Source organism: Musca domestica, unplaced genomic scaffold (assembly GCF_030504385.1).
Source record: "Musca domestica strain aabys unplaced genomic scaffold, Musca_domestica.polishedcontigs.V.1.1 57, whole genome shotgun sequence".
Taxonomy (NCBI): Eukaryota; Metazoa; Arthropoda; class Insecta; order Diptera; family Muscidae; genus Musca; species Musca domestica.
Genome location: NW_026712358.1, coordinates 2,812,772 through 2,833,564, shown reverse-complemented (window position 1 = coordinate 2,833,564; position 20,793 = coordinate 2,812,772). Strand labels below are relative to the sequence as shown.

Genomic DNA, 20,793 nt, shown 5'->3' with positions numbered 1-20,793 from the left:
GCAAGAATTAAGAGAATTTTGAATCTATTATGCCTTGAAGATCGACTCAGATTTTTATACCCTCTAGCATAGAAATTAGGGTGCATTAAATCGGTCATGATCAACAAAAATTCTAAGTCGATTTAACGATATATGTCTGATGGGTGTCAATCGAATCAGCCCACATTATTTGAGGTAGAGCCTTGAAATTTGGCACAAGTGTGTTTATTGCGTCTAGGACGATTGGTATTGAAAATGAGATACATGGGTCACATTTTGGTTAAGCCCTCCTGTAAGGGTACCTCCCGATATTCGGTATTCGAGTAATAAGTGCACCAAAAGTATTGAAATTGGCTACATTTGGTACCATTTTCGATTATGTGAGGTGTTATCTTGAAATTTGTTTAGTTTTGAGAAGTAGGGTTGATATAAGGAGACGTTTTTGAAAATGTGTGCCAAGTGTAAGAATTGTACTAAGTGGTACTAAATTTGGTGCAACTTTGTTTGGGTAAACGAATAGAACTGGAATTTTGAAGTTTTGGTATTGGAGTTACTGGAGTTAGGTCTCTTTGGACCAAATGCGTTTCAGGACATTTGGAGTCTATGTAGCGATGGTCGTCCGTCCGTCTGCCTGTGTGCTGGCTGGTGCGCAAGATAACTCTCGAAGGGAGTATCTGATTTGGTCCAAAGTAGGTACATCGTAATGTTATTATCAATCTTTTATCGAGCTCAGAAATGGCCAATATCGGTCCACTCCTTCTATATATATATATTAGGATTTGAAAAGTTGGAGCAAAATCGGATTATATTTTCTATTTATGTGCTGTAATATATATATATATATATATATATATATATATATATATATATATATATATATATATATATATATTACAGCACATAAATAGAAAATATAATCCGATTTTGCTCCAACTTTTCAAATCCTAATAGTTGCATTAGCGCTAGGTCAGCTGCGAATATGGGCAATATTGACCCACTTCATTCAGTACACAAATCTCAATATTTTTATAAACTCAAAGTCTGATGCTATGCGGGAATATATCGATCCATCTCTTCTGGTAACTCCCCCACAAAGGATCAACATTTTGATTATCCATGAAGCTCATAAAACGCAAAATTAACATCCGATTCCATTCAGCCTTAGTACATCTCAATATTTCCTCAACACAAGATCTGTTATAAAGATGGTAGAGATCAGATCATTTCTTCTGGTACTTACCCCACATAGGGTTCAAGATTTAGAAAAACAAAACGCTATCACAAAATCTCTTGTGAAGGTGATATATACCTGCGAACCCCTTCTGGTACCTCACCCACAAAGCATCACAATTTTCAATACTTTTATCTGTCATAGTTTGCAAAACAAATCAGCGATTTCTTACAACTTGCTATATCTAAATATTTCTCCCAACCAGAAACTCGAGGTGAATATGGAATTTATGATTTTCATAAATGTTTGATTTTCTTGTAATTTTGTACCTGTATTAGATGAAGTATGAAATACTTCGGTCGACTATATCTGGTGCCTCAAGCACATCTTAACATTTTCTAAAAATTATCACATATCTCATATAAAGTGAAGGAAGTAACCTGGCACGACACAATATTTATTTCATATTTATTTAGTTCCGATACGAAATTGACAATATTGGCCCATTCCTTCGGAACACAGTCCATAGAGGGTCAACAATTTGACAGAAATAAAGACATATGTAAATAATCGGACATTTGCTGAGAGTATACATCTATCGGCAAAACCGACTGATGCTATTTATTTTATTTTTATGATATAGGTATAATTCTAACTAATCGAGTCCTACAGATATGAATATGAAAATTTCATAAAAATATAAAATAATATTCGTAGAAAATAATAGAAATGGTCAAGTCAAAAGACACATTTTAATAGCTATGCCACTTTTCGAGTAAATGAGCCATATGTTGTCCAAAAATCCAAAGATTTTTTCTTCGCAAAATACCAAACACTGAAATATCGGAGCTGTGGGATAAGATGAGTAATACCTCTTTAACATTTAATTCAATTGATATGTATCTTCAAATTATCAAAAAAATCGCCATTTATAAAAATCCCTTTGATTCTGAGGACTAATAATTCGACGAAGTAATGTGATGTGGGTGGGCGTTAAGCTTGTTTTACTAATTATTTCATAATTTATTTATAGCATGTCGATTAGAGCGAAGAGTTAGTTATTATGTAAAAACTGGTAAAACAAATTGTTACAAACAGCCCACGCATTTTATTTTCCTTGACGGCTACCCGCCGCTCACAACATTGCTGCAAACTGTTGCAAATAATAATCGCAACTTACACAAAGAAACAAATTCTGGCGATTACCTGAACAGGTCATATTAGCTGGGAGAGTGCTTCGCAAGGAAGCAGGGGTGAGTGGGTTTTAGGAAATTAACTTAGTCATTGGGAATACTTGCGAGTAAGAGGTCACAAGTTTACATCATTTTAATTGGTATTTGTTTACAAATATCGAGTCTACAATTAGATAATTTCTGAAAACTTACATTCCACTAAAATTGTTTTAACCTGGAGAATAACCCACTAACAAACACTACTAGAGATTCCATCAAAAACCATGTACGCCTGTGTACTTGGCGATCAAATATCATCCAAATAGACTCAAAAGAGAACTAGCTGACTGCTTGAGTGGAAACATTAACTCAACTCCAAATGATACCGGCTTTTTTACTTGCTCCCATCTGATTCTCGCTACGATTTTTCTCAAAATTCATTCATTGAGAAATTCATTAAAAAAGCCGGTTGAGTGACTCCCCACCACGTGAGCAGAACACAGAGACCGATGAAAGGTTGCTGGTTGAGAGATTGGAGCTCTTTTTGCGGCGCTCTGTTTACTACATAAACAGAGAGCCCGAAAATCAGCTGCAAAACAAACACAAAGTGCCTCCTTCGTCACGATAATGACGTTGCTGTTCATCATGAAGTTGAAGGCGATAATGAATGAAATCATCATTGTCTGGATCGGCGTTGATCGTGCGGTTGCTTTGAATCGTGTGGCGTTTTTGAACAGAAACGCGAGAACTGCGGACGAGTGCACAACACCACAGCGCTCTGTTGACCGAAACCGAGAAATTATTAATTCAATAAATTATCAGAAAATAAATGTTTGCCCGTCCCCGAAGAGCGAAATACTGAAAAGAAATACGCAAACTTATAATATAAATTCAAACCAACGGGGATTTTGAACAAAACCTCAGAAGAACAACAATAATATTGAACGAGCACAAATACGAAAATGTGTAAAATTGTGGAGTGTAAAGATTTGCATTAAGTTTTTTAGCGGTTGATTCACATCCATCGGCTCGATGCATCTTTTATAGACTTCCATGAAGAAGGATCATAAAATAATCCAGGCAGTGAAGTGCCATAATTTTTTTACAACACCTCCGGATGAGGACCACCAACACTTCGTAACATTAATTCGTCGTATAAACCTGATAGTGATAACATTTGCAAGCGTTCGCCTTTGCAGTCGGTCATCGGTCGGTCGATCTATCGGTCAGTAAACCTGTGAGGCATTGCTAAGAGCAAGTCTGAAATTTTATGTTTTTAGAAATTTGAGTAAAACAACTGTGAATGTCTCCGGACACCCCCACAACCAACATCAATCTATGAGTCGCCTTGCTTATGGGCAGCAATTAATTTTGAAAACGTGATCATCAATTTGACAAAACAAAATAAAAGTAAATTAAAAACACAACAGCATCACAACAAACAGTGAAAATATGCAATACAGTATTGCAAAGGCGGTGAATTCTTTAATTTCTACAACAACAAAGCTTAGGCAAATCGTTGTCGTTACCCTTGCAGTAGGCGTTGATGGCCATGCAACGATATTCCCAAAACCCAGTGTGAAATGAAATACCAAAATCGATTCCAACATCACTTCGAACAACCACAACAAAAACAACATAATTAAACAAAAAGTGCATTAATTTGGGTTTTCTGCTCTTTGGGTCTTGTCTGTTTGCTCGCAACTCTTGTTTGTCTACAGATAATTCCGAAATTACTTTTGCCACCACAAAACGTAAAAGTCAATAAATTCATCGCTGCTCGGCTGATCATGGAAGCAAAGTTGAACAAATAAACGACGATCGCGCCAAACAAGCAAACGAGCAGCCAGCCAGCCAGTCAGTCCGTCAGCGAACAAGAAAGCTTCTTTCGACTTGAGCAATTCATTAGATCCACCTGTCATCTAGTGCGGCAGCAGCAGCAGCAGCGGCAGCTATCGCTTGATGCTGTTTGTTGTTATTGTTAATTCGTGAAATTACAACAGCAATAATTACAAAAACAAAAGTAGCTACCATTCAAAGATTAATGAAACAAAAAAAAAGCAACAACAACAAAATCAGCTACTACTAAACAAATGCAACAACAACAACAGAAAAAATTTCAAGTGTAACATGCAAATTTATAAATTTTTAATTGGGTCGTCGTCGTCGTAGCCATCGATGTCTGTCGGTCTGTCTGTCCGTCCGTCTGTTGTCGCTGCCGTCTATGCATTCAATCGTAGATGTTGTGTCGTGACGTGTTACCATAGCCGCAGTGACATTTTTGTTTCTCGCCGTTGCATTTGGTGGACAAAAGTGCGTTACTATTCACGAAATGCGTTAAATTTCCATGTGAACAAAAAATCTCTCGAAGGCATCTGAATTGTGCGAATCGTTAACGTGAGAGTGGTGGCCAATGTGTGTGTTTACAGCAAATGGTTTGTAGTTCAATAGTATGGTAATAACAGTGGGTCAATGTGTGCCATCATACCCATAGAGTACATCTTCGCATTGAATCCTAGTTGAACAATAATAGTACTACGATGAGCAAATTTTAGACCCAATTGTGATCCCCGTTGCCATTACATGTTATATATTTCTTCTGTGAACTAATATAGACCATTGTAACATCGGATCTTATGATAAATACATAAACAGAATTATTGAACTACAATGTATGTGTGTTCCCGTACTAAAAAAAAAACTTTCAAAATATTTATCAATCAATATTTATAAACAAAAATTTGGACAGTGTTGGCATGTTTGTTTGGGATACCGTAGTATTTTGTTGTTGCAAAAATCGTCAGGCTTAATCCCATTATTGTTGTTTTTACAAAACAACACTTGTTTATTAGTGGAGAACGATGGTAAAGTTTACCAGGGGGTAAGGCAGGGAATACCTAGGTTTCGGAAAGAGCCACCAATCCTCATCAGTTCCCTTGTTTTTCTTCTGGGATATTCTCCCCAGAAGTTATTTTAAAAATAACTTCTATGACAAAAAAAACTTTTTTACCCAAGTGACGAGATCGTAAGCTCAATAGAAGAGGAACCAAAGAATTACATAAAACTAAAATTCTTTTGGAAAATCTTCTAAATCTTACAACCGCACTTGTAAAAATTACAAAATTCTTGCAAAAATACCAGGTTCTCGAAATGGTCTTAGATTTAGGCAAACCGTTGTCGTTACCCTTGTAGGCTTTGTTGGCAATGCAATGATATTCCCAAAACCAAGTGGAATACAATACCAAAATCGAATACCTTAATGGCTGTATACATTGGTTTTGAAAATAAATGTCCACAATTTGGAAGCGTTGTTCTGGAGTTAACCTCGTCATGATGATTCGCCAAACAATACTGAGTAGAGACGTCGCATTAAACTGTCAAACAAGCTGTCCGATAACAGAGTGATTCATATTAAAAATGCTCATAAAAAACACCCAGCAGTAACTGGAAAATCCTGCGAATTAAATTCCTTTCTGTGAATATTTGGGAATTTAAGAGAGCATATATCCGAAATGACAGAAATAATATCCAAAAAAAATCTTAAAAACAACAATGTCTCAAAATTTCAAAAGTAACGTATGCACATCTATCTGAAACCCTGCTTATACTTTCTAACCGGACAGTTTGAAATTCGATTTTTAAGTTGATTTGTTCTACCAATGTTTATATCAAAATATGCCTCATCGCTTTAGGTCCTAACTCTCGATCGTAATATTATTACCAAAATTAGATCGAGTTGCGATATGGGAAATATCGATATTCTTCACGAAGTACCATCCGCAGAAAGGTGTTAAGCTTTGAATAATCATAACTCCTATAAAATTTAAAATACATTGTTCAGAATGGGTCAACATTGTGAATAGGTTAAACTCCCTTAAAATACTCTCCCCTTTCTTTCAAAGTTCGATTTACTGTAAAGATAGGATATATAGGTCCAATCTTTATGTATATATAAATAAATGGTCAAGTTATGAGGTCATATATCTGTCGGAAAACGAACTGAGGTTATTTTAACTTATCATTATAGAACTTTAGACTGTTGTTTCAAAGAGAATGTTAATAACGTTTTATAAACAAAGTAACAAAAATCCAAAGTTTCCGAAATGAATACTACTTAGTATAAGTCCTTACAAGTGTCAGACAAATGTCAAAGATATGTCTGAAAATGTCTTATATACACATACTTTTTTATACCCTCAGCCATATGGCTACAGAGGAAATATATCATTTGATACGGCCAAAACGTGCCTCATCGAAATAACGATTTTAGACCCTAGGTCTCTTTGGACTAAATCCGTTTCAGGACATCCGTCTATCTGGCTGGCTGGTTCGCACGATAATTCTCGAAGGGAGTATTCGATTTGGTCCAAACTTGGTACACAGTAGTATTATTATCAAACTTAGATCGAGTTCGGAGATGGGCATATCGGTATTCATGAAACCCATAGAACGCGAAATTAACATCCGATTCCATTCAGACTTGGCACATCCTAAAATTTCTATCTATACAAAATCGTTTATAAAGATGGTAGAGATCGGACCATTCCTTCTGGTACCTCTCCCCCCAAAAGGTCAAAGTTTTGACTAATACGAAGTCAAATATTTTAAAATAATCGAATATTGGCTGAGGGTATACATCTGTCGGCAAAAACGACTGATACTTTTCACTAAGATATTTTCCAATTAAGAGTTTCGAAGGGTGCCTTGTTTTTGGCATAATTCTGCTGGATTATATTTTGTATGCAATTTAAATTGATGTAAGGAATTAGAAAATCCAACTAGTTTAGGATTTATTAATTATAATGTGTATAATTATGACCCAAATTTCGCCATATCTCTTATAATATTCTTGCAGAGATAAAACGAGGTGGCTATTTATTTTTATACCCTCCACCTTGGAATGGAGGGTATATTAACTTTGTCATTCCGTTAGTAATATCTTTAAATATTCGTCTTACACCCCATAAAGTATATATATTCATAATCAGCATAAAATTCTAAGTCGATTTAACGATGTCCGTCTGTCTGTCTGTCCGTCTGTCTGTTGAAATCACGATACAGCCCACATTATTTGACATAGAGCGCCAAAATTTAGCAGAGCTATTTGCATTGTGTCTAGGATGGTTGGTATTGAAAATGAGATATATCGGTCCACGTTCTGGTATAGTCCCCATATAACGGTACCTCCCGATATTCGGTATTTTGATTATTTATGCCACATTTTTTCACGGATTTGTCTGAAAATTGGTATTTGTAGGTCATTACGGATCCATGAGCGTGTGGCAAAACATTGCATGTATAGGTCCACGTTGTGGTATAGTCCCCATATAAAGGTACCTCCAGATATTCGGTATTTTAGTTTTTTTGCCACATTTTTTCACGGATTTGTCTAAAAATTGGTATTTGTGGGTCATAATGGTTTCCAGCTCCGGTGGCGAAACATTGCATGTATGGGTCCATGATTTGGTATAGCGCCCATATAACGGTACCTCCCGATATTCGGTATTTTGATGGTTTTTGCTACATTTTTTCACTGATTTGTCCAAAAATTGGTATTTGTGGGTCATAATGGGTCCTAGTTCGTGTGGCGAAACATTGTAATTATAGGTCCACGTTTTGGTGTAGCCCCCATATAACGGTACCTCCCGATATTCGGCATTTTAATGGTTTTTGCCACATTTCTTCTAATGTTTCTTTTACCCTAAGGTGGAGGGTATTAAAAGTTTGGCCCGGCCGAACTTAATGTTTTTTTACTTGTTTATAAAAGTTTTATTAATTAGAGAACAAACTTGAAAAATGGTATGTACACGAAGGAATATCAAATTTTAAGTAAAGAAAAAAATATGTTTTACAAAAATAAGTATTAAACAAAAATGCGAACGTGTGTGATTGAAACAATATTAAATTTACTGAATTATTTAGAAAAATTTGAAATATTCAGAGTGTCACAACAATACAACATGGTTTCCCCACTGTAGTCTGTAGCAGTAGTCTAATGTTGTCTCTTGTTACGGAGTCACTTTTCGGGCAAGATACGACGTCATTACCACGTCCATGTAATTAATAAATGGACGTATTTAAAAATGCGATTAAGGCAAACGAAAATAAAAAAGAAAAACAAAAATACAAGCACTTCTACTCGAACATAAATTTAATGTTTAATTGACATTATTAAAACTCAATTGACAAGAATATTATCGAGGAACGGTAGCAGTGACGTGGTAATTTTACATTTCACGAAAAAATCAAACTGTTATCACTTATTTTCAACCGGAAGTTGAACACTTTCATTGGTATCCCATTGCGAAAACGTAACAAAAACGCCACTGCTAATTGCCATAAAACACTCAACACCGCCACCACTTTTTCGTGCGAATCACTTCGTCTGCTTTCAAGAAAATAATAAAAAGTATATTAATAATTATTTGTGAAGAAAAAGCAAGAATGCGAGCCTAAAGAGCTTCCACAAACCAACAACAAAAAATATAAGCGTGCAGAATTCCTAAGAATTTTCCAAAACAAAATTCTATATTTTCAGCACACAGAAAAGATCTTTAAGATTACGATTTAACAAGAAAACCAAGTGAGAATGAAAAGAATGAAAAAATCCAGTGAAGGTGTGAAAAAAGTGAAAATAATATTAAACGATAAAAAACAACAGAGAAAACTGTATTCAACATAGGAAAGAAAAAAAGTAAAGCAAAAAATAAATAAATACCACAACAACAACCAATTAACACATATCCAAACCGAAAGGAAAGGAAATACAATACCCAACAACAACAGCAGACACTTCCAAAAAACACGGACAATATGAAACTGCAACCCCACCTTAGAAAAATGTTTGACTTTCACACGCTTGTGATCCTGGTGTGGTGGCTAACCCCAATGCAGACGCCTCGCCCCACACACGGACTACTTCTAGAACAACAAAGTAATCACAGTCATCCCGGCCATCATCATCGTCATCATCACCGTCATCATTATCCTCGGCAGCAGCAGCTCAGCCATTATCACCATACCACACCTAGAATAGAAGATGAGGATGGAGAAGCCACCACAAACACACCTCTGTCCCTGATGGATGATAATGCGATCACCAACAGAGAGGACGAAGAGCTTCTTCTTTTCAAAGGCATTAATTCGTGGAGCTCCAGCACCACGAAACCCGCCAGACATTACCGCCACCAACACTACAACCATCGGCATCACTCGTCGGAGCAACAGGACAAAAATCAAAGTCGAAATGGACAACATTTAATTTTAACCTCGTCCAGTTTATCATCGCCGACATCGGCGGCTTCAACTTCCTCCAAGTCATCCTTCTCAAATTCCATATTGGAACAACAGCAGCAGCAACAACAACAGCACCACCACCACACCCATCATCAACGAGGGCAGCCACATCATCCACATCCCCAGCAATCATCGTCAGCCGCCTCATCGCCGACCCAGAGATTAGGACCAACACCTTTACCACCACTGCCGTCATATTTCTTATCAGCTACAACGCAAAAACACAATCACCCAGCCGGCCATGGCAATGGCGACGGTGGCGGCCATCAAAGAGGGCTGTCTTCTAAGGCGGCCGAAGATGCAAGTCCTGCGGAACGGTCTAAATTTAGCACTCATAAAGCCGTATCATTGGAGCGAGACAATTACCAGAGACCACAACAACACCATCATCAGGAGCACCAGAACCAGAACCACCACCCAACAAAGCATCTTCATACTCAGACGAAAGATTTGACAATGAAACGAGACTATGACGACGACGATGATTTGCAAGGGCGACACACACGAACACCGCAGGAAGATGCTGATTACTACGAGGAGTACAACGACGGCGAGGATGCCGAGGATGACAATGAGGAGGAAGATGATATTGACGGCTTCGCAGATGACACCGATAACAATTTAAGTGATCGCTCCTATGCCCGAATAACCCGTTCCAAACTAGATGTAAGTACCTGCCAATATGCATTGATGTGTTTCTTTTTTCTTCTATTTTACTATTTCATTTTCAGTTACAGGGTGAACCATAAATCATGTTGCATATTTTAATTTTATTTAGTAAAAATTTCTTGAGATTACATTTTAAAGAATTATTCGAGAAAACAATGTCTTCTTTACAAAACCTGTGCAAGTAAAACAATTTTTACAAACCGGTCTTAGTAGGCGATAAGACCTGCTTTCTGGACCAACAAAAAGGTACTAGAAAATGATTTGTTTTTAGCTAATATCCTTCCTTCAAGAGCTAAATTCTTCAAATTTCTCACGTATATTTTCCAGACAATAGATAAAGTTAAGTTTTATGAGGTCCATGGTTATTCAAAACTTTGGGCCTTTGTGTGGGAGATACCAGAAGGTGTAAACCTATATATCGCATCTCCACAGCAGACCTTATATTAGCAAAAATAATGGGATGTATGAAATATGAAGAGAACCACATGCTTATTTCGGATTTTATAATCGTTTGACCCTTTGTGGGGGACGTACCAGAAGGAATGGTCCGATATCTCTCACCTTTATAACAGATCTTGTGTTGATATAAATATAGAGATGTATCAAGCCATGGAATCAATCGGATGATAATTTCGTGTTTTATGACCCGTTGTGGGGGAGGTTCCAGAGGGAATAGACCGATATAGCCCTTTTTACACCGGACCTTGGGTTAATAAAAATATTGTGATGTGTGTAATTTGAAGACTAAAACTTATTCAAAATGGGGAAGGAGGTACTTGTTGGAGTTGACCGATACTGTGAATTTTCTTACCTGACATAGCTATCATGTACATATTAGGATTCGCAAAGTCGGAATAAAATAGGACTATCCTTTCTCTTTGTGTACAGTAAAGTGTTTATTTTGAAAATATCGACTTTTAGTGGAATGGTTCAGAAGTAGTAGACCTATATTGTTCAAATCCAAACTCGTTCTCATAATAATATTACGATTAACCAAGTTTGGAACAAATCGGATTCTGCCTTCGACGGACATTGCTAGATCGACTCCAAGTGTCCTGAAACGCTTTTTGTCCAAAGAGACCTAAGCCCAAAACATTTATTTCGATGAGGCACGTTTTGGCCCTATCAAATGATATCTACCCTCTGTAGCCACATGACTGAGGATATAATTATCTTAAATTTTGCGAGGAATTGAGCAACATATTTGAGGCCCTTTGAGTATGGTTAAAGTATTATTGGAAACCCGAAATCCTTGGGGATTTTGATCTACTAGCCGAATACTATTACCTCCACTTATAATTATACATCTCCCAGGCCATGACCCCACAGTGACATAAATCCTTAATGAGGGAATTGAATCGATCAATTCGTTGCTAAAATATGTTCTCGTCAGAAATTCGTATTAATTTCAAAAATTTTTCTGAATGAATGAGATGATGTATTCGAGCTCAAAAATATCATCTCTCTCTTGTATTGGACGCACTCACACACTCATTTTTATCCATTAACTTTTGTCACACCCTGTCAGATGGAAATAGATGCATGTATCCCCACACTATTTCATCCGTATTCCGACATTTTAATTTAATCATTGGCATTTCGGTTGGACTTTATGAATCATAGTTGGCTGTCGCCCGTAAATATATTCACCTTCTTTACGACGAAACATTGTAAGCGATGACAGTTAATATTAAAAAACAGCCAGCCAGCCAGCTAGGAAGGCTGGTAGGCAGACCGCCAGACATGACCGACCGACCATGCGAGCGGACATGCAGACTAAAAGCAGGCAAATAAAAACATAATATAAAAGAAAAACAATTTGAAATTGCTGTAGTACATTATATTTAGCCCGGCTGCTACTGGGGTTTTTTGTACCACACACACACAACAAAAGCAACGACAACAAATCGTAGACAAAAATGGAATGTGTTTTTCGTGCAGACATAGATTTGTATTCTCTGTTATGAGACAGTGAATTGGAGAATATTTTTTGTTTTCATTTCAAAAGTTCTAAAGGGATAGGAAGGAGGCAACTAAGTTGTACTAAATATTGTGATTTTATCCACAAAAAAATACACGATGAGCAATAACGTAGGAATCCCAGCATTGTTTCCAAATCAGGAGGATTATGGTAAAAAGGATATATTGTGAGGAGAACTTGAATTCGCCAATTAAAAAAGTTGTATTCCCTGGATTTTTGCCAGTAATATTGTATGTGTTGTGTAAGAAATGTTAACTCGAATATTGTAAAGATGGACAGGACCTTTATATTCATGAAAATATTCGAAGAAAATTACTTTGATTATACAATTATACAGGGTGAGATAAAAAACTGCAACAAAGTCAAACGCCACAATTTTTAATTATTTTTTTAAATTTTATTGGATGAAAGCATCGGAAATAGCATCAAATTTTAAAATAAATTTAGATTTGTTCGAATTGGTCACCTTTGGCACGAATTATGACCTTCAAATGGCCAATGAAACCGTCATGCGCTTCCCGAATGTTGCTCTGCGGTATTTGGTCCATTCCCGGCGAAGCGCTTGCTTGAGGTGATCGACACTTTACTTTCCAAAATACTGCAGACACAATACTCCAACGGATTGGTATCCATGGTGGCCATTAATTCTGCTGCCACGGTAGATTAATACGAGAGGAGAGCGACCATCGGCTGTTATGGCGGCCCACACCATCACCATGGCCGGCGCTCGAGTTCTGGTGGTCAACCGAAGCTGCACATTTTCAGCTGACCTCTTTGCCAAGTAAATACGATCATTTTGTTTGTTTACAAACTGCTGGACAACGAATGTTTTCTCATCGGAGAAAACCAAATTCGGCAGATCACCACTTTCGGCCAAGCGAAGCAATTCTTTAGCTCTTTTGAGTCTATTTGCTTTCTGTTGCGGTGTAAGTTCTTGCACTTTTTGAAATTTCAATGGCCCCGAGCTCATTTTTCAATATTTGCCGAATGGAATATTGCGATATCTTCAGCTCGCGAGCCATTTTTCGGCCACTGCGACGCGGGTTTCGATCAAGTCGCTTCTATACTTTTCGAACGCTTTCTGTTGATGTTGCTGTTTTCTTCCGTCCACTTCCTTGACGTCGGGCTACGCTACCAGTATCACGGTAACGAGCGATGTTACGGGACACAAAAGATTTATTCACATTTAAATGATGGAGTGCTCTAACGATAGCCTCTTGTGTTTTTCCAGCCAAATATAAAGAAATCACACTATCACTCTTGAATTCCATCACGAATATTCGAATTCTCACCAAAATGATTATGTACGCTTGTAAACAATATAATGAACTCTCAATAGAATAATTTTAACAGCTGTCGGACGAGTGGTTTTGAAACGACAGCAGTGTGAAATTTGAAGACAATCAAGCTATTACATCACATTTTATAAGCTAGACAGACGGACGGACATCAATAAATTAACTCCAATTGTCCTGAAACGGATTTGGTCCAAAGAGACCTAGGATTTGAAATCGTCATTTTTCTAGCCATATGCCTGAGAGCATATTAATAAAATAAAATATAAGAATACAGCACTTTTAGAAAATGGGAGATCTTTGAAACCAATATTTCCAATACGTTGCATACATTTTCGACCAATTGCTACATTTATCCACTTACCCCCTCACGAACTTGCGTAGGTGGTAAAATATATTTATATGTTGTAGGTCTCCTTGAAATAAAAATAAAATAAATGTTCTAACAACAATAAAAAGCAATTATTCTATTTTTATTTCATATCTTGAAAAGAAGCAACAACATTTTCGTATAACTAACTGAGTACCTTACAGCCATGTTTGTGAACAGATATCGGAATGATATTCAAAGTGTTGATGTTTATTTTAAAAAAACGAAAAAAAAAAAAACGTGCTATGTTTGTTTTAATGAATACATTTTAAAAAGCAAATGATTTTGAATGGCGTGCAGCACGAGTCTAAAGCAAATAAATTTTGTAGACATATTTATATCTTTTGAAAAATTTTCTTTTGGCAAATATTCAAATTGTTTTAAACAAAAAAACATTCACACACCTTTGAAGAAAGGTGCTTCACAGGTAGAGATTTTTTGAAAATTTTTAAAAATCAACATAAGATAAAATGTAAACGTAGAAATCTGAGTGCCATTGAGGTGAATTAGAAGTTGTTTCTTTTATGTTTCTGCTTAAATTAATTTGATTTTAAATAGAACTCATTCAATCGATTTTGAACACTGTACACCAGAGGTTTTGTCTGCCACACACAGCTTACAGGTGCAAACACTTGTTTAACAATTCATAGAAGCAATTCAGGCCTCAAAGATAGTCATGAAAAGGAAGGAAGGGGGACACAGACGAAGATAAGATGAATAATTGTGAGTTGTTAATTGCAACGAGACTTCTTTCGGATGTATTTAACAAATTGCCACCATGTTAAAGGGGAGGAGGACCGCCAATGTGTTGTTTATACATCTTCAAATAATAATAGTCATAACTTCCACCCACCAATCTGCCAGACACACAGACACACTCACATCAACGGCTCGAAAGATCAACATCCAATTCAGATTCCTCCTTCCATGGGCGAAGATGGTTCGTTTTTAATGTTCCCAACACAACCACTAAACCGTAAACACATTCTCATTATTACAGATGGAGTTTTTTTTTATTAATTTATGGAGACTTCTTTTATTACTTAATTTGTTGTTGTTGTTCTTATTTTGGTGAGCAAAACAAAAATTTGATGGCGCTGTTGGGTGACTACTTTTGTGCCACCATTAGTGGAATTTAAGACCGCCATTTAACAATAAATATATTTTAAGCTTTGGCTGTTGTTTTTTTCAGTTTGGTATTTGTTTTTGGAAATATTTCAATATGAGTAATGTTGTCCCGGACCCCCCCGTTTTTAAAGAAAGCTATTCAAAATGCTAATTTTTTTGAAATGTTGTGCATCTTACAGATAGTTTATGGGTAATTTTTTTACAAAAGCATTTTATCGTGGGCCCATCGACATATCTTCTGCAGTAACTCGATTCTTAAGAATTCTGTGAATGATTTCATTGCTCAGGAATTTGTACTTCTTTTCTCCAGTTGAGAATCCACTCAAGTTTATTTTGATTAGCTGGAAAAGTGAATGTGGAAACTTGTTTTTTTTTTTTACTTTTACTTTAAATATATCTGCATGATGTAATATTTTATGCAGATTACAAAATTGTACGCACACATTAGTGTTTTTACAAGATAGGTTCAGTGTTTTTGTGGCATAATTGTTCAACAAGGCATATACCCATGGTAATTTGTGGGAATTTGTTACTCTCGAATACATTAATGTATTTTTTTACCAGATATGTATGTCTCTTCGTATTTAGGCTACCATTATATTTAAAGAAATTCATTTATCTTGTATTTAAACATCATGAAGAGACAAATAATTAGAATGTATCTATTTGTTTTCGACAACCTATGATAAACTCATGCGTATGTACTTTTGGTTCGTATACCATGTGCGATGAAAAGGTGAGGGCCTCAACCATATTCTAAGGTATATGATGCCACCAAATTGACGGTTTGAGACTTTAGGGCTCCTAACGAAATCCATTTTAGGACATTTGAAGTCGATATACAGGGTGAGATGAAAAAACTGCATCCAACTTCAGACTGCTGTCATTCCTAAGCCACTCGTTCGACAGCTGTTAAAATTATTCCAGTGACAGCTTATTATATTGTTTACAAGCGTACAAAAGCATTTTGGTGAGAATTTTCCAGAAAAAAAAGTTATTCGTGATGGAATTCAAGTGTGATTTCTTTATATTTGGCTGGAAAATCTCAAGTGGCTATCGTAAGAGCCCTCCAGTATTTAAATGTGAATAAATATTTTGTGTCTCGTACCATCGCTCGTTACCGTAATACTGGTAGCGGAGCCCCAGAAAACAGCAACATCAGCAGAAATTGTTCGAAAAGTAAAGAAGCGACTTGATCGAAACCCGCGTCGCAGTGGCCGGAAAATGGCCCGTGAGCTGAACATATCGGAATATTTCATTCGGCAAATATTGAAGAATAAGCTCGGGGTAAAGCCATTGAAATTCCAAAAAGTGCAAGAACATACACCGCAACAGAAAGAAAATAGATTCCAAAGAGCTAAAAAGTTGGTTCGCTTGGCCGAAAGTGGTGAACTGCCGAATTTGGTTTTCTCCGATGAGAAAACATTCGTTGTCCAGCAGTTTGTAAACAAAATGATCGTGTTTACTTGCAAAAAGGAGCTGAAAATGTGCACCTTCGGTTGGCCAGCAGAACTCAAGCGCCGACCATGGTGATGGTATGGACCGCGATAACAGTCGATGGTCGCTCTCCGCTCGTATTAACCGACCATGGCATCTGAATAAATGCCGAATATTATCGCGAAAATATTGTTGTGTTGTGTATTGTGTATTAAAGTCTTGGGCGCGCAAACATTTTGCAGTTGCAGTTTTTTATCTCACCCTGTATTTATGACACATACTGTCTATAGCCATAATTCTAAGGGAATACAACCTACTACCGAGGCAAAGTGGAAGAGAAATTTTTGGTACCGAATGTAATCATTACGGTACCTTTTCCATTTGTACTATTTAAGAAAGCCTTTTTGTTTCCAATTAATTATTTTTTTATAAGGCCACAATAAAATGTACATTAAAGGGTCAAAATTATAACGTATATTGCTATAATACACCATTGTTGCCTGTTCGAAATATTTTTGGAACTAGATTAACATTGTCCAAAAGAAGCAAAACATAATATCGGAAGATATGCATAATTACAATTTTTTTCGGATTTGCATTTGTAATGAACCAACTAAAATAATTACAAATTGAAAGCAAAACTGTGCTCGCTGTCACCGCCAAAAATACATCTGTTTACTTTTACGCTTTCAATGCAGGATATCCACCTTTAATTAAAGACATTTATCGGTGTCTCTTCGTTGGCAAAACATTCGATATCTCGAACATGAAATTTGTCTGTCGGCCGATCTACAGACACCTTAGACTGATTCGTTGTTAACATTTCGACTTCCTTGGCTCAAAAACATTAAAGGAGCCAAAATGCCCAGGCATAATAATTCGTACTGGCCAAACGGCTTTTAACAAATTTGTTTTATTAGCTGGCACCCAAAAAGCAAAAAGAAGGAAAAAATAAGTTAAGCTGATCCCGTGATCAAAAGTATGAAGTAAGAGTATTAAAAATGCTTCCTACTGACAGGTATTAGGTTGTACTTAAATTAGACTACTATGTTAGCGAAAGCAAGCTTGGCATGTGTGAATGGTTAGGTGAGTGTTTGTGTGTGTGTGTGCAAGGAAAATGGGGAAAATGCAAACAAATTAATTCTTCGTGATCCTTGCAGATTATTCGAATGGAATTTATTTTACGTAACTGGGGTACATTTTGAATATTGTTTCCTTTTTCCACAGCTTTCGTGGCAACAACTTTGTAACAAAGATGCTTAAAAGAAACAACCGAAAAGGTATCACACGGGAAAAGTTCATAGATTAAAATAATTCAAAAGAGGGATCATACTTGAATATAAGCGGAAAGTCTTCGATAACTTTCAAATAGACATAAATTGATCAAAATATACGTTTCTGTTATATTAAGGGAAGTCAAAATCATCAGTGAGTAAGGCCTAATAAATGGACATATATTATATAAGAGTTCGAATAAAACATGAAGATGAAATCTTTTGACACTATATACCACCACAGCTATAAAAAAGTAAAATTAATAATACGCCTTTTTTAAAAGGACATTTTCAATATTTTGTAACATTTAGGAAAATAATATGATACTTACATCCACCGTTGAAATGACGGCTTCATAAATGATAGAACTTTGGGAACAATACAGTTTTCGATTTAATAAAATGTAGAGTGAAGAATGAAGCTACATCGATTAGTAGCACAACTCAAGAGTTTTAAAACATCTCCGAGTTTTAAGATTGGGCCTTTGTTATAATGGTGCCAACAAAAACTTTAAAGAAAATCGAACACTTATTTACAATTCTATTGGAATAATTGATAGTCAAAAGTATAACCGAAAGGAAAATATTAATTATATCTCTGGTTAAAATAAATATTAATACTCGAAGTTTGATGAAATTCGCTGAATTGTTCCACAAATTCAATAATTATTCAAATTGTTGGCTCTTGTGAGGGAGGTACCAGGAAGAGTGGGCCGATAAATTTAATATCAGAAATCAATATTCTTCAGATCTCTGGTTGAGAGATATATTCATATATATAAGCTAAGTTTGAAAAAAAACCCTGACTTGTTTCGCATGCTATGAAAGGTATACTTATTCAAAATTTGGACCCTTTGTGGGGAAGGTACCTCAAGGACCAACCCGATATTATCCATCTTCAAACCAGATCTTGTGTTAATGGAAATATTAAAATGTGTGAAGCTTACAATGAATTGAATGCTTATTTCGCATTGTATGACAGTTTGCGTTATTCGAAATTATGGCTTCTTATGATCAGTTCGCTTCTTGTGATCGAATTCTCATTTCTCGTTTTACGAGCCTCATAGTCGAAAAAATTAAGCTTTACGATTTAGCACATTTTGCGCCCAAATAACTAGTACCAATTTCAAACATCTACCCACCAATATTTACGCCCGTATATAATTTGAAGACCATAGACAACCATTTAGGGAATACCAATCTATTTTCTTCTATGAATCTCCAAAAAGCCTCCTTACAGTCTCCCGTTTCGTCTGGGCGTAGATATTCAGTCAATGGGTCAGTTTGTTAACGTCTTACAACATTTTCACATAAATAATGTTTGTTAAAAAATTTTGTTGATAAAAATATCAAATTGCTCAGGTAAATTAATATTTTAAAGGGAAGATAATCGAAACAAGTAAACGTTAACCCTTACATCGAATGCTAAAAAATGCCTTAAAAAGACATCATTATTTTAAAGTATACAATATAACAAAAGTGCTAGCTTGAGCAAGCCGTACATTACTTTAAAAACCCCACCATTCGAACATTAAACCTGGGTCAAAGAAGTGTTAAATGCTTCGCTTCTTTTCCTTCGCACACTCATACTGTTGTATCCTTTGAAAGAAATTGCAAAAAAAATTGCATTCCCTTTGTGCCTTAAATTCATTCGACGACTGTCATAACTGAAGAAAGAAACTCAAATCAGCGACTGACACCATCAACTCAACAACATCAATGACATCGATAAACCTGAATTTCGTTTCAATTTTTTCTTCGGCAGATTTTTTGCAAGTTTGGTAATTTAGCCTGTTTTTTTGTCAGCCGGGTTTCGTTCGTTCAAAAAGCCAAAATGGGCACAAAACATTTGCATTTACATGATTTTATGAGAAAACGAACGTCTTTTACTTTTTAATGGCTTCACTTTATCATTTGTCCCTTTTTGTCTGGAACAGCAATTGCTTGGCTGCTGTGTGGCGAGCTGGCCGTGTGGCTGCTTGGAAGTTGTTTAACTGTGTAGGTGGCTGCTTTGAGAAATATTGGCAAATAAAATTCAACTTCATCGGTATTGCTTTTATTTCAGTTGCCGTTATTGTTGATGCTGTTGCGGCTGCCGCTGCAGTCAAAGGTTAGCTCCAGAGATTTACAATTATTTGGTTTAGCATTCGCCCCATTCGTTTAGGGTCTGCAAATAATTATCTGTTGTTGTATTTTGTTAAACAGTGAGAAACTAAATCAATGACAACAAATTGAATGCAATTTATGAGATCGATTTTGAGGTGGGTTGTTTGTTTTGGCTTTCGATAAGCGATTTTAATTTATAAATGGAAAAGTTGGTTAAAAAAGTTGGTTGTGAGCAGTATATTTTGGGGCACAATGTAGAGAGTAAGGAATGACGCTCTGTTGGTGGATATTGTTGACAGTCAGATTTTTCTCTTGACTTCATCACCATTTTGATATGTAGGGTCTATCATTTTTGTCATTCTTGATCTAAAAAAGTCCATAAATAATAAAAAAAACAAAAAAAAAAAAAAAAAAACAATATTAATTATTCTGTTCCCCCGATTTTAAATGCTTATTTCATTTGCTTTATTATTTGATTTGCTTATCTTCATATTAGTCTTTATTACAGAAAGCAATATATATTATAAAGTCATTTCCAAACTACACGTCCGACAGCTGTTAAAATTATTCCACTGAAAGCTCATTTTATTGTTTACAAGCGTACAAAAGCATTTTGGTGAGAATTTTCCAGAAAAAAAGTTATTCGCGATGGAATTCAAGCGTGACAGTGTGATTTCCTTATATTTGGCTGGAAAACCACAAGTGGTTATCGTTAGAGCATTCCAGCATTTAAATGTGAATAAATCGTTTGTGTCTCGTATCATCGCTCGTTACCGTGATACTAGTAGCGTAGCCCGACGTCAACGAAGTGGACGGAAGAAAACAGAAACATCAGCAGAAATGGTTCGAAAAGTAAAGAAGCAACTTGATGGAAACCCGCGTCACAGTGCCCGAAAAATGGCTCTTGATCTGAAC

The 20,793-nt window shown here is 36.1% G+C and overlaps 1 protein-coding gene across 1 annotated transcript in view; it reads left to right on the top strand.

Moving 5' to 3' along the window:
• Positions 1-3,069: 3,069 nt before the first annotated feature.
• The window catches only part of LOC131805520 (sarcoplasmic reticulum histidine-rich calcium-binding protein-like), a 56,128-nt gene continuing 38,404 nt past the window's right edge, over positions 3,070-20,793 (top strand). The window contains exons 1-2 of the mRNA XM_059128744.1: positions 3,070-3,547; positions 8,861-10,284. Coding sequence (XP_058984727.1) covers positions 9,136-10,284 — 1,149 coding nt within the window. The 5' untranslated portion in view covers positions 3,070-3,547; positions 8,861-9,135. The remainder of the gene's footprint in view (positions 3,548-8,860; positions 10,285-20,793) is intronic.